General features: G+C 50.4%; 1 protein-coding gene across 3 annotated transcripts in view; it reads left to right on the top strand.

Annotated features, from left to right (window-relative positions):
- MEGF11 (multiple EGF like domains 11) overlaps window positions 1-23,939 on the top strand; it is a 236,521-nt gene that overhangs the window by 152,653 nt on the left and 59,929 nt on the right. For all 3 annotated transcript variants that reach the window (XM_082617509.1, XM_082617508.1, XM_082617507.1), the window contains exons 5-8: window positions 3,497-3,743; window positions 4,947-5,067; window positions 12,008-12,144; window positions 16,502-16,714. In XM_082617509.1, the coding sequence (XP_082473635.1) occupies window positions 3,497-3,743; window positions 4,947-5,067; window positions 12,008-12,144; window positions 16,502-16,714 (718 nt within the window). The remainder of the gene's footprint in view (window positions 1-3,496; window positions 3,744-4,946; window positions 5,068-12,007; window positions 12,145-16,501; window positions 16,715-23,939) is intronic.

Below are 23,939 nucleotides of genomic sequence, written 5' to 3'. Positions count from 1 at the left end.
ACGGGTTCGAGCCCTGGTCTGGGAAGATCCACATACTGTGGAGCATCTAACCCTGTGCACCACAACTACTGAGCCTGTGAGCCACAACTACGGAAGCCCATGTGCCACAACTACTGAAGCCCGCGTGCCTAGAACCCATGCTCTGCAACAAGAGAAGCCATCGCAATGAGAAGCCCGTGCACCACAACAAAGAGTAGCCCCCACTAGCTGCAACTAGAGAAAGCCTGCACGCAGCAATGAAGACCCAACACAGCCATAAATAAATAAGTAAATGAAATTATAAAAAAATATATTCCATTGTGTGTGTGTATGTGTATATATGTGTGTGTGTATTCATCCACTGATGAACATTTAGGTTGCTTCTGTGTCTTGACTAGTGTAAATGATGCTACAGTGAACATGGGGGTGCAGATATCTTTTCAAGTTAATGTTTTCATTTCTTTCAGATAAACACCCAGGAGTAGAATTGCTGGATTTTACAGTAGTTCTATTTTTAAGTTTTTGAGGAACCTCCATACTGTTTTCCATACTGGCTGCACCAACTTAAATTCCCACCAACAATGCACAAGGGTTTCTTTTTCTCCACATCCTTGTCAACACTTGTTATTTCTTGTCTTTTAGATAATAGCCAGTCTATCAGGCTTGAGGTGATATCTCAGTGTGGATTTTTTCTTTTAATCTATGCATTCTTTTTTTTTTTAATAAATAAATTATTTATTTATTTATTTTGGCTGTGTTGGGTCTTCACTGCTGCGCACGGGCTTTCTCTGGTTGCAGCAAGCGGGGGCTACTCTTCATTGCGGTGCCTGGGCTTCTCATTGCAGTGGCTTCTCTTGTTGTGGAGCACGGGCTCTAGGCACACAGGCTTCAGTGGTTGTGGCTCGAGGGCTCTAGTGTGCAGGCTCAGTAGTTGTGGCGCACGGGCTTAGTTGCTCCGTGGCATGTGGGATCGTCCCGGACCAGGACTTGAACCCATGTCCCCTGCTTCGGCAGGCAGATTCTTAACCACTGCACCACCAGGGAAGTCCCCTCAGTGTGGTTTTGATTTGCATTTCCCTGATGGTTATGAGCATCTTTTCAAGTACCCGTTGGTCATCTGTATGTCTTCTTTGTAAAAATATCTATTCAGATCCTCTACCCATTTTTTAATCAGATTGTTTGTTTGTTTGTTTGCTATTTCGTTGTATAAGTTATTTATATATTTTGGATATTAAACCCTTATCAGACATGTGATTTGCAAATACTTTGTCCCATTTGGTAGGTTGCCTTTTCATTTTGTGGATGGTTTCCTTTGCTGTGCAGAAGCTTTTTAGTTTCATGTAGTCCCACTTGTTGATTTTGCTTCAGTTGCCTTTGCTTTTAGTGTCAAATCCAAAAAATCATTGCCAAGACCAATATCAGGGAGCTTACTACCTATGTTTTCTTCTAGGAGTTTTTTGGTTCTGGTCCTACATTCAAGTCTTTAACCCATTTTGAGTTGATTTTTACATATGGTGTAAGATAGGGGTCCAGTTTCATTCTTTTGCATGTGGCTGTCCAGTTTTCCCAACACCATTTATTGAAGAAACTGTCCTTTCCCCATTGTATATTCTTGGCTCCTTTGTCATAAATTAATTGACTATATATGCATGGGTTTCTTTCTGGACTCTGTATTCTGTTCCATTGATCCATGTGTCTGTTTTTATGCCAATATCACACTGTTTGAATTACTATAGCTTTGTAATATAATTTAAAATCAGAAAGTGTGATGCCCCCAGCTTTGTTCATCTTTCTCAAAATTGTTTTGGCTATTGGACTTGGTTTTTGACTCACTCACTGTAGTACCAGGTAGAAAATGCAGGGTGAGTCTTGCTCAGAATTTGGCAGCTCGGTTTGTATGTGTGTATATTTGGGGCACAATGAAGAAGGAATGAAGCAAGATAGGGTGATTGGGATTCCAGGCCTAGTGTGGTTCCATCTACTAAAAGTAATGGACAGTTTCCATGACTTTGACTGATTGACCCTTGTCAGCAAGTGGGAAGTATATGCAGGAGGGTTGGTGGGGCTGGTAGAGTGATTCTTCCATCAGCCTTTTAGTTTCCAAAGATCCCACGTACTCACTGGCTTCACTAGAACCTTGTGCTTTTGTACATACCCAGCACTCAAGTACCACTGTCTCTTTGCTCATACTGAGCCTGCCCCAGGGACACCTTCCTCAATCCCACTCACCTGCCCCCTTTCCTCTCTGAGTGGCTAAACCCTACCGTCACTGGAGCACAAAGGTCAACTAATCCTCTCCTCGTCTTCAGGCAGTAGGGTCTCTAGCCATTCCAGTTTGCCCAGCACAGAGGGATTTCTCAGAATGAGGGACTTTCAGTGGTGAAACTGGGACAGTCAGTCACTCTGATTGTCAGACAAGGGAGACATCTTTTACAGCCCACTTCAGGTGCCTTCTCTTCCAGGAAACGTAGCCTGCTGCCTTAGCTGGGAGCAGTCTCTTTCTTCATGGAATGTCTCGTACATTATTTATGCCTGTCCTGGCCTGAACTCCACATGCACCTCTACTCCAGGACTTGAGTGAATGAGGCTACAGTTGAAGGATGTCTTGCTGTTGTGTGTCCTGTATGCATCAAGTGAGGGTCAGACTAGGAAGTGGCAGCAGGCTGGGTGACCTACCTGAGGACTGCCGTTCAGCCCCTTTCCCACCCCCCCGCGCACACACCCTGCCGCAGAGTGTGAATTGCCGCAAAGGTGGCTCAGATATCACTCTTTGAAACATTTAATTACATATAAAGATCTTCAAGGCTGTCTGTCACTTCCCAGGGAAATATTTCTTTTTTCCTGCTGCTTCTGAAGTTGGCTGCTTGGAAAGTAATGAAATTGAACTGAGGATGAAGGAACCAGGAGGTGTAGGCATTACTGTTAGGCAGATGCAGGATGAAAGAGAGATGGGGGTGGAGGCGGTGACAGGGAGATGGAGCCGGGGGAGGGGCAGGGCGTTAGAAGACTTGTTCACAGAGAGTGAGATGCAAGAGGTGAGAAGAACTAATGTTTCAGGAAGAGATGGAAAGAGAGAGAGATGGGAGCTGGGCTGGGGAGGCACCAAGAAGGGGAGGAGGGTCACGGAGAAGAGGGGAGGCGCCCTGGAAGAGACGGGGCCGGGCTGAGAGCAAGAGAGAGCCAACCAACAAGAGTTTCAGCAAAGGTAAAAGAGCTTGTGGTTCCAGACTTTCAATACTGGAGAGGGGGCTCTGGAGAGGTGTGGTTGGAATGGAATGACCCTGACTGGGAGACGCGTTGAGGAAAGAAGCTTCTGAGCTTGGGTGATTATTTGGGGGTGGAGTGGGGCTTGGCAAGGAGCTGATGGAGCTGTGAAGCGCCAAAGCTTCCATCCAGAAACCCCTTGCCGCCTCCTATCCAGGGAAGAGCAATGCAGAGATGGGAAGGCTGTTTCCAGCCCCCATCCCAAGCAGAGTCCACGGGGATCCCTCTGCCCTGACCTGCTCCTCTCTTGCAGGCTGCGACAGCGACCACTGGGGCCCCCATTGCAGCAACCGGTGCCAGTGCCAAAACGGAGCCCTGTGCAACCCCATCACCGGCGCCTGCGTGTGTGCCGCCGGCTTCCGAGGCTGGCGCTGCGAGGAGCTCTGCGCGCCTGGCACCCACGGCAAGGGCTGCCAGCTGCCGTGCCAGTGCCGCCACGGCACCAGCTGCGATCCCCGCACCGGCGAGTGCCTCTGCTCGCCCGGCTATACTGGCGTCTAGTGAGTAAAGCCCGGGGCGGCTGGGAGAGCAGGATTGGGAAACACTTGGAGGGTCAAGATAGTCCTGGCTATAAAATCTCCTGCGCTCCGACCCCGAGTCCTGCAGAGGCTGAACGCCCGGGCCTCGCCCACACCCTCAGATCCCTGTTGTCCAAGCCCCAGGGTGACTGGTGCGAGCTGGGAGGACACATTTTGATGGAGGCTCTCATGGCCAGAGGAGCTGGCTAACCTCCTCCCAGGAGGCCCTCCCTGGTCCGGGCCCCAGACCTTAGTTTGGAATTCTGATCGTAACCCAAATGCCGTTGTTGACCCTTCCAGGCCATTTGAGGCAGAGGGGGGTGAGGGCCCTGGGCAGAGATCATGCACAGATTCGGGGGGTTTACTGCCCCTGTTCCTCTTCCCTTACCTTCTCCCCTCAGACCCCAAGCAGCCCCTCACTCCAGTTCCCTGGAGACGGAGGCTGCATGGACAGGAGCCCTCCAAGACTGCTTAGCTGAGACCCCTTCAGAGGCAAGATTGAAGTTCTCCCCCCACCCCATCAAAGGCTCAGTGGCCTCCCCAACAGCCCTAGATCCTGAGGGGACACCCAAGGACTCTGGCTGCAGATACATCTTTGATGGATGTTGTGTGTCCCCTGCCCCAGTGTCTGGCCACAGCTCCAGGGGCAAAACATTGGGCTAAGGCCCAAGACCAAGACCCCAGGCAAATCCTTCCCTGCATCTCAGCAGTGATCGTCCCTGTATAGAAGCCTGTTGTGGTAGCTGAAAGCCTGGAAGAGGGTGGAGGCATGCCCCAGATTCTCCCTCTCTCTGAATTTAGGCAGAATTTGAAGACGAGTCATGGCTCCGTCTCATGGCCTTTGCTTGTCCTGTTCCTTCTGCCTGGCATGCCCTTCCTCCCCTTCTCCCAGTGAAATTAACTTCACCTCCAGGTCTCAAGTGAAATGTCTGCCTCTTAGGGGAGCCTTCCTCAGCGTTCCCTCCCGGTAGCGTGCTCTTCTTTACACTAACAGGACTGAAGTCATCCCACAAGTACTGGTCCAAGCACACAGCCGTCCAGTTCATTGTATCTGAGCCCTGTTTTCCCACTGACTGTGAACTCACTAACTTCTAGGGAGCCCGGGAGCCTTGGGACTGGCAGCGCTAGGGCCCTGTGACCTGATCTGCATGCAGCTGCCTCTAACGCCTCTGCTTCCCCATGCAGCTGCGAGGAGCTCTGCCCACCTGGGAGCCACGGGGCTCACTGTGAGCTGCGCTGCCCCTGCCAGAATGGGGGTACCTGTCACCACATCACTGGCGAGTGTGCCTGCCCCCCAGGCTGGATGGTAGGTGGACCTGCAGGATCTGGGTGGGGCTCTGTAAGAGGTCTGAGCATCCCTCACATGTACCCTGGAGGGCTAAATGCCTCTCGCACCCTGAATACCCTGCCTCCTCTTTATGGTCATAGGCATCATTAGACACTGCCAGTTGTGTCATGGACACAGCTTTGAATCCCAGGGCTCCCATCTAAGTGCTGTGTGACCTGAAGCAAGTTACTTAACCTCTCTGAGCCTGTCGTCCCTCATGTGCAAAGGAGTTGGATTATTCTCATAAATTGTCTCTGTCTTTCAGCATAGGGACTCACTTGAGCTGACATGGGCTCTGAAAGGTGGTGAAAAGGGCATGGTATAAAGATTGGGGTGGTGCAGGGGAAGGGAGAGAGCAGGGTATGGATCACCTTCATTTATAGAACTTCAGATTCCCAGCCTCCAACCTCTGTACTCACACACATACACATATTCTGATTCTGTGGGCCCCAGACCTGTATTTTAACAAGTGCTCCAGGTGATTCTGATGCAGCCTCAACCAATCCAGGTCTCTTGTCTGGGAACCACCATTGTGGGAAAGGGGGATGAGATTTATCACATCACATCAGGCCTCACATCCAATGTTGACCCTGAAAAAAGCCCTCGGCTATTCTAGTCTCTGCTTCCCCGTGTGCAAAGCTGGCATGAAAACCGTCAGCCCTGGGACTTCCCTGGAGGTCCAGTGGTTAAGACTTCATGCTTCCAATGCAGGGGACACGGGTTTGATCCCTGGTCAGGGAACTAAGATCCCACATGCCGTGCGATGTGGCCAAAAAATAAAAAAATTAAAAATTAACAAAAACCAGCCCTGCCCTTCGTAGCACCATGGTCGGCAGAAGGCTCAGATGAGGCAGTGCACATCCAATGTGCCTTGCAAGCTCTGGAGTGCTGTACAGTTGCTTTTTGTATGTCCCTGGATGCCACAGAGAAGCCACAGCCTCCTTTTAGCCAGTATGCTCCCCCTGTCAGTGTCCCCACCCTCCACAGTCCCAAGCCCCTCCGAAGCAGTGAGTCACGGAGGCTGACTTTCCTGTTTTGGGGGGGAGCTCAGTGACACAGCCGGCTGCCTCCCCTGGGGCCTGAGGCTTTGCAAAGCCAGGAAGGACAGGGCTGCTGAGCAGGAGCGGGATCTTTCCGGAAGCTGTGAACGACGAGGTCATGGTGTGTGTGTGTGTGTGGGGGGTGGACAGCAGGAGGGATGGCTGCAGGGCTTGGTTTTTTTTTTTTTTTTTGCGGTACGCGGGCCTCTCACTGTTGTGGCCTCTCCCATTGCAGAGCACAGGCTCCCGACGCACAGGCTCAGTGGCCATGGCTCACGGGCCCAGCCGCTCCGCGGCATGTGGGATCTTCCCGGACCAGGGCACGAACCCGTGTCCCCTGCATTGGCAGGCGGACTCTCAACCACTGCGCCACCAGCGAAGCCCTTGCCAGAGTTTTTTAAAGCAGGAAGGGACCTGGGGGGTCACCTGGTTCAGCCTGGTCCCAGCCTGGCTGTGCACCAGAGTCGTGGTGCATGGGGGTGGAGGTGGGGTTAATACAGATTCCCAGGCTCCACCAGAGACCTTCTGGGGCCCAGGGATCTCTATACTTAATAATCTCCTCCAGATAATTCTGAGGCAGCCAACCCTGTCTTCAAGTCTGCATTTGGAAACAATCAATGCAAACTATAGGATTTGCTTCTGTGTTTCACAGAAGCCTTGGTTTCTTGGAGGTGAGGGTGGGGACGAGTAGCCTAATAATTGGGGCTCTGGCTCCCACGCACCCCACTTCCCCATTTTAATCTACCTAGAGGTTCTAGGTAAGACTTCATGTAAAAACAGGCCCTCCAAGCTTTAAGAGGTTTGAACACCACTGGTCTGTCAATACCTTCCTGTCTCAGATGAGGAAGCTGAGGCCCAGAGAGGCTAAGTGAGCTGGCCAAAGCCACACAGCTGGTGAAGAGGGAGGTGGAGCTGGAATCCGGGTCTCCTGACTCCTGAATCCCAGCTCTCAGTGTCTGTCTGTCTCTGTCTCTTCTGAGGAGGATAAAGGGCTGCTGACTCTCCCACACCTGCCCATTTCTCCCACCCTGAACCACTCTCTGCAAAGGCCCTCTCATTTCCAGCGAGCTTCTGGAATTCCATCACTTGCAGACTGGGTCCTCGGAGACCCAACAGTGGGCAGTGAGGTCAGGTCAGGATGAGGTAGGGGGAGAACAGGCCACAGGCAGACCTGTACCTGTAAAGTCCTCTCTAGAGAGACTGATGGTGGCTGGTGATTGAGGAGGGGGAGGGGAGGAAACCAACACAGGAGATTTTTTTTTTCTCCCAATACAGTGAGAAGTTTGTTCTTCCAGATGACAGGAAACTCTGTCAATAGAAGCCTTTGGATTTGGGGACTTGACGTTTTTAATTTTATTGTAGACAACTGCATTTCTATTTTTGACACAGCATTTAACTTGCAGATTTGTATGAATTATTAATACCCCTCGTACGTGCAGAGTCACGCAGTGTAATGAAGCTGTGGCTCAGGCCTGAGGCTCCTCCCAGGGAGAGGGCTGGGGCCAGGGGGCGGGTTCAGGGCAGAAGGGCCCTCTCTTTATCATCCTCCATTGCCTCACTTTCCTGCTGGCCCCAGGTGGCTTCAGCTGCACTCCGAGATCTAAAGAGTACGATTGCTCACTCACACCAAACAGGTCCCCAAAGAACCGAGGCTTTATGCAGAGCTGGAGAGGAGCTGCCAGGAACTCTGGCCTCCCAGGCCCCTCCTCAGAGACCCCAGGCCACCAGGACTCTGGTGTATGCCCACAGGACACAACACTCACCCAGCTGTGGTGAGCGCATTCCCAGAGGGCCTCTGCAAAGAGCCTGGGGGTTTGTTTCCTCTCTTCTTCTGGGCTCTGAGACCTTTCAAAGGAGGCGAACCAGGTTTGATGAGAATGGGTACTGCAGATGGATGGGAGGTAGATGTGATCACTTGCCTTAGGAGTTCCCAGTCTGATGCTAGAGGCTGGACACATACATGTGCGTGCGAGTGCACACACATACACACACAGGAAACAACATGCCTGAAGAGCTGGGAAATAGGACCAGTGATCATGAAGGAGCAAAGAGAGGTGTTTGGAGCTGAAGCTGTAAAATCATAGAAGCTCAGGTTTGGGAAGGATTATACATGGAGCCCCAAGCCCTGGCCTGTGGCCAGGATCATTTCCACAGCACCCACACCAACCACTGTTCACTGTCCCCTGAGGGCATCCATGCCCATCCGTGTCACTCACCTGGGACAGCAGTGATCATTAGATGCTTGGAGAGGCTGTGTTGTCTCATTGGCATAACCTCGAGTCCTTCACTATCTTGGCGCCCTCCTTTTTTATGCTCCATTTAGCCATGGTCCTCTTTAAGTGCAGCTGGTTTCCAGACTTCGACAAAACCATTTGATCTCACCCGTCCCGGGAGGAGCGGGACTATTGCCTCACCTCATCTCTAACCTTCTAGATGCCACACAGCCTGAGATCCCACTGCACTTAGAGAGAGGCTTTCAGGTGACCGTAGGGCAGGTGTGTTAGGGCTGTCACCACAAAGTAGCACAGACTGGGTGGCTTAAACAACAGAAACTTGTTTTCTCACAGTTTTAGAGGCCAGAAGTCTGAGGCCAAGGTGTTGGCAGGGTTGGTTCCTTCTGAGGCTTCAGTCCCTGGCTTGTAGATGGCTGTCTTCTCCCTGCATCTCCACATGGCCTTCCCTCTGCACCTGTGTGTGTCCTAATCTCCTCTCCCAATGAGGACATGGGTCATATTGGATTAGGGCCCTCCCTAATGACCTCATTTTAACTTTATTGCCTCTCTCAAGTCACATTATAAGTTGCCAGGGGTTAGGATATGTATAAATCTAGAGGGACACAATTCAGCTCACAATTCAGCAGGAAAGAAACCATAAGACCACAGCCCTCTCAAGCTGATACTTTCCTACTTGTCCTCTCCCCCTACCTCTCCCCAAAAAGCTGTTCTTCCACCCAGCAGTAACCAATTAATTATGTGGTTCTCCCCCATGCTTCTCTGTCCCAGGTGATACTGGGTTCCCACCACCTGTACGTCCAGTGTCTGCTTGGGTTGAACTAATATTAATGAAGGGCCTGCTCATCTCTAATACTAATGAAGGTCCCTTCACATCTCTAATCCCACTGAATCTTAACCACCTGGGAGATTGGGGGGGGGTTACCACTTGCATTTTCTAGATGAGGAAACCGAGGCTCAGAACGATCATGTGACTTGTCCTCGCTCAGCCATCTGGAAGGAGGTAGAACTAGGGGTTGAGCCCAAGTCCTGACTTTGAGTCTACTGTTCTTGCCACCACACCAGGCAGCAGTCCTTCCAAGGTAACAGATTCCTTCAGGCCCCAGGAGCTCAAGCCTGAGGAGGGGCTTAGGGTTACAGGGACCTGGGGTGCTGCATTTGGGGAATACTGAGCAGGGGCTAAAAGAAGTGCTTGCCCTCCTATCCAAAAAAAGTCTCAAGGATGTTTGATTTTCCCAGGAAGTGTTGAAAGGAAGCAAACTTTCCTATTGGCCTCTTTAGTGGGCCCTGGTCATGTCTCAGAAACTCTGAAGAGAAAGGGAGTCTGCAGTCTAACAGGGTGGATGGTGTATAGGGGCGTCTGTGTGGGTGTGTAGGTACAGGGTACCCCACAGTGCTCCGTGATGCAGAGGTAAGAGGTATAAGCACAGCCCCCAGGATGGCTCAGAATGTTTTTTCAGGGTCAGAATGTCCTTGTCCAGGACCGCAGAGGACTGGCTCAGATGGTGGCCAGAAAGACTCATCTCTTACCTCAAGAGTCCCTGGAGCTTGTGGGGTACAGTGAGAAAGGCAAGCCCGGGTAACCCCACCACCTCCAGGAAGAAGAGGGACGCCCTCGTCTGAGCAGCTTCTCCCTGCCCCTCTCCTCATATACACACTCATCCCACCGCCCTAAGCTGCTGCCTCTGCTGCTCAGTCCCCCGTCCCTGACCCCCTCAGCCCTGCACTGGCTGACTTATTATGTGTAGAGGAGACATCTAAGCGAAAAGGCCTTCCACTTAATTCATTACAAGTAAATTGGATGATATTGATAGATGACCCCGGTCAGCAGGATTTTCCTGCCTAAACTAGCTTCCTCAGGGTTGGCAATTATTGGTGCTTAATAATTGTGTGTTGAACTAATTGATTAATGAATTGTGGGAGAATCCTTGATCTCCATAAGAAAAATGACCATCTCTGGTATGGGAGAGGCTGGAAGGGCAGCAGGAGACAAGAGTAAGTTTAGGGGCTTCCCTCGTGGCGCAGTGGTTGAAGGTCCGCCTGCCAATGCAGGGGACGCGGATTCGTGCCCCGGTCCGGGAAGATCCCACATGCCGCGGAGCGGCTGGGCCCGTGAGCCATGGCTGCTGAGCCTGCGTGTCTGGAGCCTGTGCTCCGCAACGGGAGAGGCCACAACAGTGAGAGGCCCGTGTACCACCAAAAAAAAAAAAAAGAGTAAGTTTAGATTTCTGTCTGATAAAGATCTAAGAGTCACATGTATAATTTTAAAATCATACACAGTATCTAATACCACAAGGCCACTACTGGGGGGAGGGGAAAGTAGTCGTCTGCACCCCCCAGACCTGCCACAAGTCCCTCTCCTGAAAGGTACCAGCTTCAAATCTTTTAGGTGTTTCTTCTGGCATTTCCCTCCATATTTCTACGTAATGTGCTTTACCGCCATCTCCCAACTTGCTAGAGCCTCATTTCAAATATCTGGTGATCCCTGGCTTCCAGTTCATGTTTTACCATGATCCTTGGAAAAGCTGGTTGGAAGCCTAGGGAGCAGGGGGAGATGCCAGGCTTGTTGACTGATGGGACTCTCAAATATCATTATTTATAGGCCTTTCTTCTCAGTGTCCCCAGAAAGGAATCCTCCAGAACCCTGCCAGAGGGAGTGGAGTCTGGTTGCTAGCATCGTAGGAGCTGAGCAGGGGACGAGAGCAGAGGGTCTGACTGTTCAGCGGGCAGGTCTCACAAGATCCCCATTTCTGTTGCCCCGCTCCCCTTATCTGTGCTTGGTGTCCCTGTGTCTGAAGCCTATATGGATCAACCTCCCTAAAAGTAAACTGCCAGTCTTGGGAAGTCACTTGGCTATTTGAAATGGGAGTAAAAATCTGGGGTCTAATTCCCTCTTTTATAAACTTTCAGACCGTCCCCCTGTTTCCCCACACCTGCACCTTGGCCTTCAGAGGCCCCTGGTGTCTCTGATTCCTGAGCTTTTCTGAGCTTTGTCTTGCAACGTGTGCTTTGCAGGCACTTGGCATTGCTGAGAAAGCAGAAACCCCAGCAGTTTCTGCTCCTCTATCTGCCGATCCATCTTCCACCACGTGACACCTCTTGTCCTCTACGGTCCCCTCTCCCCTTCCTTTTCTCCTTGTAGGTCTGTCCATTTCCCCCCTTTACTCTCCTGTTAGCTGGGTTTGGGAAGGAAGTAGAGATAAATGTGTGTTTCCAGACTGCCATGTTTAATCACACCACTGCTTTGTTTTTCCTCAGCACTTTATTGTGTACCGGTGTGAGGGCACCTAGCACCGTGCACCAGTTACCTGTTTTCTTGTCTCTCTCCCCAGTAGACTCGGAGGAGAGAAGTTGAGTCTTACTCATATTTTCATATCCCTAGTGTCTAACACAGGACCTGGTATACAACAGGCACTCAATAAGTGTGTGCTGAATAATTAGATGGGCCAATTGGCCTCAGTCTGACCATCTCTAGCTTTGAAGCCATGGTGTGCCGCTTTCTATGCTTCTGTGATTGGGGAGAAGGTCCCACTGAGGGAATGGCGTGGTCCCTTGGGCTGTAGCAACTCTGCTACTTCTAGAAGAAGGTGGCCTCAGGATTGCATCTCAGCAGCACCACCTCTGCATGTCTTCCCTCCTGTGTTTCAGGGAGCAGTGTGTGCCCAGCCCTGCCCACCAGGGACATTCGGCCAGAATTGCAGCCAGGACTGTCCTTGCCACCACGGAGGGCAGTGTGACCACGTGACTGGGCAGTGCCACTGCACAGCCGGATACATGGGGGACAGGTAAGGAAGCTGTTAACTCTCGTCCTTGCTGTTCATAATACTCATTTTCACAGCAGCCTTGAAGAGAACAGCTCAGGTTTACTGGTCCATGGCCTTCTTCTGCCAGCTTTCCTGTTCCTTTCTCAGAAAGCATTCTGAGTCCTTCTGCCAACCCATCCTTCCTGGCCCTCAGCCTGCTGAGGGTACCCCCCCCCCCAGCCCAGTGACCCAAGCCCTGAACTTGCATTGACTCACCTGGGGAAGGGGGTGGGCACCTACCACCACCCTCTACTTGCTGCCCTCCTGGAGAGAGGCAGTGGCACCAATAAGCCAAGGAAGCTGAGCGTGCAAACTCAGTTCACACATTTTGCACAATTGCTTTTAGAAGTGGATTTTTCTTCCTGACGTGAGTTCTGCCAAAAGGATACTGACGTCAGTTTGCATCCTCTGAAGGCCTGTGGCCTGAGAGCAGACTGAACAAGGGAACCAATGTCCTGGTATCAAACCAGCCTTGCAGCCTTAGTGGATCACCCACAAAACACATAACGGAGGGACCGCCAGACGCGCGCACTTGCCATGGTAGGAAAGATTCCACGATGGTAGGGCAGGCGCTCTAGAAGGAGCAGAAACGACAGCCAAGGTGTCTGACGGTGAGTGGATTCAGAGCTGGTGAGGACATTTGTCCAGAGAACCCGGGCGAGTCCCCTCCCTCTCACTCTGAACCACGTGTGTCTCTTTGAGCAGAGAGACAGGCAGTAGAGAGGAGGCTGTCACACCCTTGCCTGCTTCTGTGGGATCCATGCTTCACCTCTGGCCCTGGACTTTGTTACTCTGCTTCCCCTGCCCAGGTAACAGCAGGAAGCAGGAATCAGGCCTGAATTAACCAATGAGTCCTTCTGGCTCTGACCAACATAATTGCGCCCCTCCAGCTCTCACTGGAGTCAGCCCCGAGTCCTCAGTGGTCCAGAAAAGAGATTTTCCGTTTTTAGCTTTGGGCTTGCATACCCCCAGCCTGAAGTCTTTTAAGCCAGATCTGATCTCTTTGTGAGCCAGTGTTCATCTCCGTGAGCATTCCTGGCACAGAATGCGGGGTGTGGCATCTGGGGATCCACCCCTCTCTGACCTCTGTTGGAGACTGCATCTCTAGGCGGAGAAGGGAGGCAGGAGTAAAGCACTGAGCCACCTTCCCATCCTCACCATCTCCCTGGATAAGTAGACATTTGGGATGAGCCAGCAGGGACAGGAGCCGGAAGACCCCAGAACCAGAACAGGACCCTTTGTTTCCTGCCACTTTCACAGGAGAGCGAATACAGCCCATTCATTGTTGGAGACACGCGGGCCCAGGGTTCCAGCTGACTGGACTCAGCACCAGCGGATCCAACCTCATTGGTGCCAAGATGTACCAAATGGAGAAATACCCCTAGTCCCTCTTGTTGGGGCCCAGCCCATGATCCTGAGGCAGAGAGAAACCCCCAAAGCCTCAGGGTCTTCAGGCAAGCTTCGTCAACCATCTACAGAAGAAGAATTCCTAGAAGGGCCTGGTAGCATTTGGGTTTCCCACCTAAAAGGGCTGCCTGGTGTTTAATATTTTGTAAAATTGCCTCCATTTATTTTGTAGGTGACAACTGCAGGAACCCACCCCACATCATTGTGAGCATATTAAAGTTGAGTGGGTATAATAATACAGGCCTCCCCGGATAGGCAGAATCCAGTGCAAATTAAACACGAAACGTAATGAGGGTTTTGCAGCTCATTTTGTAATTTAATTGAGCCATGTATCTGGTTGTTAATGGCAATATCGGCCACATTAGATTGATATGTTGCAAAGGAAGGATGTTTAAGTAGAAAACTAATTCCTGCTGTGATTACCCTTCTGTTCCACAGGCCCCGTTATTAGCGTGCTTTGTATAAAATTCATTAGCAGTCGTTGCTTGATCTCTAAATAAATAAGTTGTTTATCTTGTGGGTAGGAAAAAAAGAGAGACCGATTATGTAAATGGATTAGGTTGTCAATATTTCATTTCTAGATTCTTTTACCGGGGCTGTGGAGTCAGTCCCTTTGTAAATATGATGGGGCAGGGAGGTGCCCTTCAGAGAAGGGAGCTCACTGTCCAGGGCTGCTGCATGGGAGGGAGCAGGAATGTTCCAATGAAAAGGAGGAATCTGGAGGTGTCTCCAGGCTGGGGTTTCTTCCCCTGGTGTCTGAGACATCCAGGAGAGGCAACCTGAGTGACCTCTGGGGAAATCCATTCTGAGGCAGAACAGGGGCTGGCAATCCAGATGGCACTTGTACAGCTCTTCTCCGCTCTGTGTCCTCCCCTTCCGCCTTGGTTTCCCTCCTCACCTTCTCCATCCTACTCTCTCCTCCTTCCTGTCTTCCACCTCCCACTCCTTCTCTATCTCCTTCTCTCTTTCCTCTTCCTCCCTCTCTTTTCTGTTCTTTCCCTTGCTGAGGCCTCAAACTGATTAAAATGCAGCAAGATTTGTAGGAAGACGATCTGGGTGTGCGGTGGAAAACACTGCTTCCAACTCAGGACTCACCAAGAGTTAATAAAGACACTAAGGCCGTATTTTTTTTGCGGTACGCGGGCCTCTCACTGCTGTGGTCTCTCCCGTTGCGGAGCACATGCTCCGGACGCGCAGGCTCAGCGACCATGGCTCACGGGCCCAGCCGCTCCGCGGCATGTGGGATCTTCCCGGACCGGGGCACGAACCCATGTCCCCTGCATCGGCAGGTGGACTCTCAACCACTGCGCCACCAGGGAAGCCCAAGGCTGTATTTTTTAAAACATCTTTTATTGTTCCCCTCTGCCCTGATTATTGTGGAAGATATATAGAAAACCTGAAAATGGGAAAACATAATCATTAAACGACTTGTAATTCCTCAAGTCCACTCCAACGTTAACATTTGGAATTCTTCCCTTTGAGCTTTTTCATGCCAGAAGGGCTCTGTTAGGAGAACTATAGAAAACAGTATTAACGAGAGTAATAACAAGAACTAACACTTCTTACTGAGCCCTTACCACGCATGGGGCACCTTTCTAAGTGTTTATGCACGTTGCCTCATTTAATCCTCAAACACCTGGTGAGGTTTAGTTATTATCCTCCCATTTTGTGATGAGGAAGCAGATGTCAGAGCTGTAAAGTCAGTCCCCCATTCTCTGCACCTTTGAAGCAGTGTGGGGATGCGGATAATCCAAAACCCCAGAGTCCATAGGCCATTTCTGTTTGTCTGTCTCTGGGACGCAGGGGTTGCCCATCTCTTTTACCCCATATGCCCCAGGTTTACCCCTTAATTTGTTGCTGTGATGATGAACTTACATCCCCTGGGAAATATCCCTGGGCTGGGGTGAGGGGCGTTGGGCACATCCAGAAAGCTAGGCAGTCAGCAGCAGAGGTTACACCCACCCACAGAGGACCCACAACCAATGGATGTCAGTTGATGAGTCAAATAATTATCATTATGCTGGGAGTTCCAAGTACCAGGCCCCAGCAGAGGCAGGACACAAAGGGGGCCAGGTCCTCTTCTTTGGGGGGCTCACCGGCTGATGGAAGAGGCTCAGCCCCTGCCTTGAGGGAACCCCCCCACCCCCGTCCAAGGAAGAGGAAATAGTCCCTGTCTTGGGGAATTCTCCAGTCTGATGAAGGAGGATACATCTTGGACTCATGGGGAACCTCGACACTGGAGGAAGAGGATCATCTCCCATATGACAAAGAGAGACTGTACATCTGTCAGAAAGACTCAAAAAACAGAGACAATGAGTAGAAATAAAATTACCCCATTTCATCAAATCTAAGATGCCACCGATTGTGAGATGCATCATTAGTTTATATATTGCTAAGAATGAAAAACACTGAAAATTAAACTGTGACATGCCATCAGTTATGAGACTTAACTGGTTTCAGAGATGTTAGAATATATTTTTAAAACAAGGTTTGTTGTTTACTGGGTACAGAAGTTTCAGTTTGGGAAGATGAAAAGGTTCTAGAGATGGACAGTGGTGATGGGTGCACAACAATATAAATGTACTTAATGCCACTGTACTGTACACTTAAAAATAATTAAAATGGTAAATTTATGTTATACTTATTTACTGCAATCAAAAAATGAAAAAAAAACACATAAGGCCTATAATCAATGAAATATGATAGTATGAACTCAGTCCTGGGGACTGAGGGGAACTGGCATGGAGGAGGGAATGGACTGGGGTGACTAAACCACAGAATACTTCCTGGAGGAGGAGAGGAAACAGGGGAGGAGGCTATGAGGAGGTGCAGCACACCAGGCCCAGGCCTGGGGGCAGGGGCGGTACGTGCTGGGTGGATCTGGAAGGGCAGGTGAGGGGGCATAGCCTCACCCTACTCTGCTATCCTGCAGGTGCCAAGAGGAATGCCCCTTCGGGACCTTTGGCTTCCAGTGCTCCCTGCGCTGCGACTGCCACAATGGGGGTCAGTGTTCACCCACCACCGGTGCCTGCAAGTGTGAACCTGGCTACAAAGGCCCACGCTGCCAGGAGCGGCTGTGCCCCGAGGGCCTGCACGGCCCAGGCTGCAGCTTGCCCTGCCCCTGTGATGCCGACAACACCATCAGGTACAAACGATCTGGGGACGGGTGAGCAGGGGACAGGGGTGGGGTGGGCCCTGGTGGAGAGGGGGCTATCAGGGCACAAACCCTACCTCCAGCCAGATCATCCAGGCAGGCAGTGAAAGAGCTGGGACCTCAGCAGTCACCTTCACTGGCCAGTCTGATGAAAAGACGTAGGCCAACCTGAGACCCCACACACAGGAGCAGGAGGGAACTTGGTGGCCCTCAGGGAAACAGGGCGGGGATGGGTGGGAATGCGGGGGGCTGGGCTCAGGGTGCCAGGGCCCTGGGGGCGTGGTCGTGGAGAACTTTTCATCTCCACACAGTCTGCATCTAACCAAGCCCTTTCCCAGCCCCGAGGGGCCCAGAGACAGGACCACCAAGGCAGAAGCAGGGGGGACTTGAGCCACAGAGGGACAGTGTTAGAAGGGACCTAAAAACCGGTATGGCTGACCTGGGGCGGTGGCTAGGGTAGCGAAATGGGAGGGACAGAGGGCAGGCCCGCAGGGTCTTGGCTTGGGGTGGCCTCTCCCTGCACTCTGTGTCAGTGGTTTTTTGTTTTGGGTTTTTTTTTTTGCGGTACGCGGGCCTCTCACTGTTGTGGCCTCTCCCGTTGCGGAGCACAGGCTCAGGACGCGCAGGCCCAGCGGCCATGGCTCACGGGCCCAGCCGCTCCGCGGCATTTGGGATCCTCCCAGACCCGGGGCACGAACCCGTGTCCCCTGCATCGGCAGGCAGACTCTCAACCACTGCGCCACCAGGGAAGCCCTGTGTCAGTGGTTTTTAATCTGGGACTGGGATTATTTATCTAGGGATATCTGTATAGTTTGTCAGCGAGTGACATTGTGCTGCCATTACGGTGACTGTCATGGTTCTATATAAATGCCCTCCATCTGTCCCTCTAACGTTGCATGTTTTTAGTAGTTTGGAAGGTTTGTATATTTATTGTATTAACAGAGTGTCATAAACTAAAATGCTGTTTACTGGATGTTTGTATAATTTTAAATACTGTATTAGCACTTCAGAGGCAGAAATTATGCTGAGGGCTTAATGTATATACAAATAACCACATTTGATTTTTAAGAAATAATCTGTGTATAAGTCTATCATGTGCTACTAAACAAAATAAATAATATAAAAGGCTCAGTTAAAAAAAAAAAAAAAAGTGGAGCTTGGGGACATCTGGGTAGAAGCCGCCCCAGCCCTGCTTCTTGGAAGTGGAGACGCCAGAGCCACCCTGGGCCACATCCCCCAGCTCTCCTCACTGCCTGCTTCCTGCACCAGCTGGCACCGCCCTCTGGTGATAAATTAGGCTGTCGGGCCCCAGATTAAAGCTTCAAATGAGGCTGTCAGGCCCCAGATAAATGCTTCCACAGCTCTCTATGTGGCCGCCTCTTATTAGGATGGTGCAGGTGAGGGGAGCTGGGGTCTCCCTTCTCCCCTCAGGCCTTCAGGACAGCTCAGGGCAGGACCAGCTGCCCTGGGCAGTGGGTGCTGCTTCTGTTTGCAGGCCAGACAGAGATACCTCTGCTTTGTAGCCTTGACTCTGGGACAGCCAGGACCTAGCCTCGGCCCCTCTTCATTTCCAGCTTTTGATTCTCCACACATCACCCAAGATCCTCGGGTCACTGTAAGCAGAGGCCTCTTAGAAAGTGTTGTGGCTTTGACAGAATCTGTCCTCAGTCCTCAGTTCCTGGAGCTAAGTGGCTCGGGCAGTGCTGTCTGCAAGGGCAGAGGGTTGGGAAGGAGACCATTAAGAGGGGGCCTTGGAGCCAATGGAACGGGCTATACATGACTTAAGCATTTATTCGCTCAGTCCTTCACTCAACAAACACTGAGAGCCTGCAGGGCCGAACACAAGAAAGAAAGGGTCCCTCAGCACGAGTCCAGCCCTCAGGAACTTGAGTCTGGAGCACCCACCCACATTGAGGACCTCCTACCATATTTCTTCAAATACAAGACAACACCAGTAGTGAGGCACTGCTTTACTTTACGTACGACTAAAACTGAGCCATGACATACCATTGACTGCATAGCACATCCATCAGAGATCTGAAAATGTGGGGCAAAGTGCATCTTAGAATCAATGAAATATATGCGGCTGGCCCTGCTGGGTCCCAACATGTACTCAAGTAACTGTGACCCAGGGCTTTGTACAGAAAGCACCACAGGAAGCCACTTCACTGGTCAGGGAAGGCTTCCTGGAGGAGGTGGCTTCTGGGCTGGGTCTGGAGGGCGGGGTGAGAGCTCCAAGATTCTAAACACAGGGGTCCCACATGGCTGGTCAGGGGACTGGGCAGCTGCCTCAGGCTGTTTCACGGGTGAGGGGCAGCACCAGGAACCCCTACCCATGCAGGGAAGCCAAGGGAGGACTGTGTCAGGGACAGGAAGCTAGGCTGCCACTGAGGTCCAGTGCAGGGAGAGTCCCTGCCATGGAGATCCAACCAACCCCCAAATTAAACAGCTACTGTTTTCTTCCCATACCCAAGCAGCCGTGCCCTGCATAATTTATCCCTCCTCTGAAGGAGTCCTCGATGCATTATTAATCTGGAAGGACGCCCTCTTCTCCGTAGCTAATCTCAGCCCAATCAATATTGATGATTATTTGCTTTACTGTCTTCAACACGTGTCACATTTCAGGGGTTGGGAGGCAGTAGTGCTTCTTAAGCGTGGGGACCCCGAGAGCGCCTGGCAGCCAGCCCCCCAGGCCGGGTTCCCCCGTGTCTGCTTGACTATCTCCTTGCAGGGAGCTGTGTCACAGCCCGAGCCTGTGGGTCTCTGCAGCCTCAGCCTTGCACGGAGCCTGGCACAGAGCAGACCTTCAGGAAAAAGAACCGCTGAATTCATCTGAAATTGCCCATTCCTCTAGGGTGGCTCTGCTCCCGAGCTGATGTCACCCTATTTTTAAAAAATATTTCACCCCTTTCCCTTGGCACATGGCCCCAGTGACTGAGCCCCCGACACTCACCGAGTTTTTATTTAGCCTAACTCAGGGTTTCTCAGCTTCGCCACTGTTGATATTTTAGGCTGGATAATTCTTTGTTGTGGACAGCCATCCTGTGCATTGCAGGAGGTTTAGCAGTATTCCTGGCCTCTGCCCACTAGATGCCAGTAACAATACCCCAGCCCCAAGTTCTAACAACCAAAAACGTTTCCTGGGTGGGGTGGGGGGAGGCAGAATTGCCCGAGGTTGAGAGCCTGTGGTCTCACTGCACCTCTCTCATGCTGCACTTGGCTTTGTTCTCAGGGACACAGAGAACAGCTCTCTTCCTCTCTGTGGACACTGGTCACTCCTCTCTTCCTGTGAGCCTTTGTACCATTCTAGAGCCTTCTCTCAGGATCCAAGAAAAGCAGAGGGATGACTCTAGGACTCCTAATCCCAAGGCAGTTAAGCTACCTCTGCCTGAGTCAGTGTCCTGATATGTGTACTTCTCCTCTGTCTTAGTTTCCCAATCTATCACCTTTTGTCAGCCCAGTGGGGGGTAAAAGTTTTCTTGTGACCTTTGAAAGTGAAGCTTCCACCCAGCTCCCTGAGAGACAGAGTGTGGGATCCCCAGAAACCTTGCCTCATTTTCCCGCTGGCTTCTGCAGCAGTGCCCCTCCAAGACAGCTTGCCAGGAAGACCTTGAGCATCTTTCCTAGAGAAGCAAAGTTTTCCCAACCCCCAACCACAGAAAACCCTCCTCAGCTAGACCCAGCCTCTCCTGGCTCTGTGCCTCTCTGGAGAGGCTGCTTCAAAGAGGTTGAACCCACGTGCCCTGGGAAGGAAGAAGTGGCTGGTGAAATTCCCCACACTTCATTCCCTTTATAAATGCTTTGTAGCACACACAAAGCAGCCTCCTTCCTTCATAAAGGAATAACCTTGAGAAAGTGAACACCTGTGTGTCAGACCTTGTCCATGTCCCCTCCACAATTGGATTGTCATAGACGAATTCCAGCAGCCATGATTGTGGATTACCTTTGAAAGATTTGACTTAGCCACCAGATGCAGCATTGATAGAAATCTCAGAGCAGCCAGGAAAAACTGGCAGAAAATTCCACCCTGAAAAGATTCCTGTATTGTTCAGCTTTCGGCTCCTATTAACTTGTGATTAATCTATGTCTGGGGGAAATAGAGAAAGGTGAGGGGGAGAAAAAAAAAAAAAAAGGCAGAGCAAGCCAAACCAGCCTAAGCAGGAGTCACTTGCCTGCCATGTGACCCAAGGGAAAGGCTCTGCCACCAACGGGGCAGGGAGCAGGGGACAACCAGGGAGAGGGAGATGTGACAGAGGTGCCTAGAGCATGGTGATGGCAGTTTTCAGTCCTAATCACTGAGCCAGCGATCATTCCCCACCCTCTTTTCAAAGGGATTTTGGAGTTTCTATAATAAGTGACAAGTAATCAAATTAAGAAAACAGAGGTGTTTTGTTTTTCAAAATAGAATTTTAGGGATATGAAAGGAGAGAGAAAGAAATTATCTCAGGTTTGGTTTTGAGCTTTCTGGTTTCTCAGAGTAAAAAGGTAAAATTGGTGTTGAGACACACCCCTAAGCATCCAAAACACGGGCGGTTAAGATGGAAAGCAGAAACGCAGGAGAGCTTAGAGGCCAGCGTTCGCCAGCTCACTGTGCGTCTAGTATGCTGTTCACAGGGTGGTCTTCACACCAGAGCAAGGACCTGTAACGAGAGAATCTCTTGAAAGAAGGGCAGAAGGACGCCTGAGACCCTTCAGCATCTCAGGGGCTGGACAGAGCTGAGCGCGGCCACCAGCACTGCCGGGTTACTTCCTGGGTCCAAGCATGTCAGTCTCCACGACTGTGACCGAGCCAGTCCCTCTGACCCTAAACCCAAACCTCAGAGGAGACCCCTGAAAAGTTGGAACCGAGAAAGGCCATGCCTTAGGGCTTTGCTGGGAGTGTTGGGGACAGAGAGGAGCACCCCACAACTGTCTGGCAGAGGGTCAGGGCCACCAAGTAGGGGCCCCCTGCCCCATGACACCCGTGCAGGCCACTATTTCCCCTTACAGTGTGGGACCCAGGGAGGAATTTTTCTGGAACCATGAAAGTCAGGAAGTCTTCAAACGTCCATTCTTTACCCACATTCTTTTTTACATATTATAATTTTTATCGCTTTTTATCTGTTTATGAATATAATAGATGCTCAGTTTGAGAAAGTAAGAGAATATATAGAAATTTAAAGAAAAACTCAGAGTCACTCATAATTTCTCAATCCAGGGGTGAGTACAAAAACCATTTTGTTGTAATTTATTCATTCTTCATCCATTTCTGATTCACTTTTTTTCATATTTTAGATCATGACTTTATACACAATTTGCTTATTTCACTTACCCTTATGTCATATCATTAAATAGACTGGAAAACATTTGAATACTTCTCTAACATGCCTTCATATGAATTGTCATAATTCATTTAACCAGTACCCTGGTGTCAGAGGCGGCATGAGACAGTGACCAGAACATGGCCAGACAGACCTGGGTTTGAATCCCAGCTGCCACTGAGTTAGTGGTATGACCTTGGGCAAGTCATATAACCTCCAAGTGCCATCTGAAAAATAGAGGCTCTAATGCCTAACTTACAGGCTTACTTGAGGATTAGAAATATAGGTGTAAAGTGCCTGGTGCTTTAATAGCCTGGTCACATATTATTTATTATTATTTAAATTGTCCCCATTTTTCCGCTGTTATAAATAATGCTTTGGGGAACATCTCCATGCATAAATCTTTCTCTACAGCTGTGACTATTTCCTTAGGATAGATTCTTAGAAATGGAATTACAAGACCAAAGGGTCTGAATATTTTTAGGACTCCTGATATATAACCCCACATTGTTTTCCAGAAACCTTTACCAGCATTAAGCATTGTCCCTTTAAAAAAAAAAACCAAAAAAACTTTACCATTTTGATAGAGAAAAAGTGATATCCAATTGTTGTTTTGACTTGATGATTAATGAGACTAAACATTTTCCAAAATGACTATTAGCTACTTGCACTAACTATTCAGGAACTGTCTGCTCCTGTCCATCCCTCATTTTCCATGAGAAAATCAGATCTCCCAGAAATTGGCTGGGCTTCACACAATTAGTTTGTCCATTAATTCATCTGCCAAATATGTATTAGTATCTTCATGGTGCCAGGGACCCTGCTGGCCATTGGGGTACAATACAGAAGTGAAATAGACAGACAAAGGGCCCTCCCCCATGGAGCTGCCACCTGGTGGGGAGACAGGTGATAAACAAGTCAACAGACAGAAAATAATTACTCGTAGTAAAAGTACTGTTCATTCCCAAATATTTAATTGGGCAGTGAATATGAGCCAGGCACTGGGGATCCACCAATGACCCAAGGAGACAAAGCCCATATCCTCGTGGAACTTAGCAGAACAAAGATTTGTACGTAGGCTTCTCTTGCCAGCCCAGAGCATGCGCCATTGGACCATATCCCTTGAGTTGGACTCCAGGGCAAAGAAGCAGATGACACAGGGAATCCAAGAAGCTTGTCTCTGACATCCAGCGTCTTCTCTGGAGTGTTAGTCTGGGTTCTCCCAGAAGCAGATGCCGAGAGCAAGAGATTTACTAGGGACACAGCTATGAGGGAAAATGGGGAAGGGGCTGAGGAGGCTAGGGGAGCATGAGACTGCAATGTAGGTCTGACCTGTGTGAAGGAAAGAGAGAAGGAAGGAAGGTTGATTGGAAAGTTTTAGACCAAAGCACAGTTCTAAGAAAGTTTGGCAAGATGGGGAGTCTTTAAGCCAAACTTGTCCATCAGAGGAGTCCCAGATTGCCCAAGAATGTGTCGACCTTAATATCCCTGCTGTGCTCTAGCTGAGAGCAGCCCAGGGGAAGTGTGACCTCTGAGAAAATGTAGTGATGGATTTCAGACACAGTAGCTAGGGCTATCAGTCAATTACACTCCCCACAGAAGCTCTGAGAAGAAAATGGTCACCACACCCGGTGTCATGGATGCATATTGGCTGTTGGATCAGACCTCTGCCAGCCAGAGTTTGCCTGACTCTCTAGAGGTCATTCCAGGCAGCCCCTGCCTCCAGCCAAATGATTCTTTTGCTGGGCTAGCCAGAGAGGGGATGGAGACGATCTTGCTTGCTCTTAAATAGCCCTAGCAATGCATGGATGGAGGGTATTTTCTCCAATACAGACATTGCCATAGCGGGGAGGCCACATTTGCCCCAAGGTTCCATTTTAACTCAGCAAATGTTCATTGAGTACCTACAATATGCA

This window comes from Mesoplodon mirus, assembly GCF_964341445.2.
Source record: "Mesoplodon mirus genome assembly, chromosome: 4".
Classification (NCBI taxonomy): Eukaryota; Metazoa; Chordata; class Mammalia; order Artiodactyla; family Ziphiidae; genus Mesoplodon; species Mesoplodon mirus.
The sequence above is the reverse complement of the archived record's forward strand: the minus strand, read 5'-3'. Positions and strand labels throughout refer to the sequence as shown.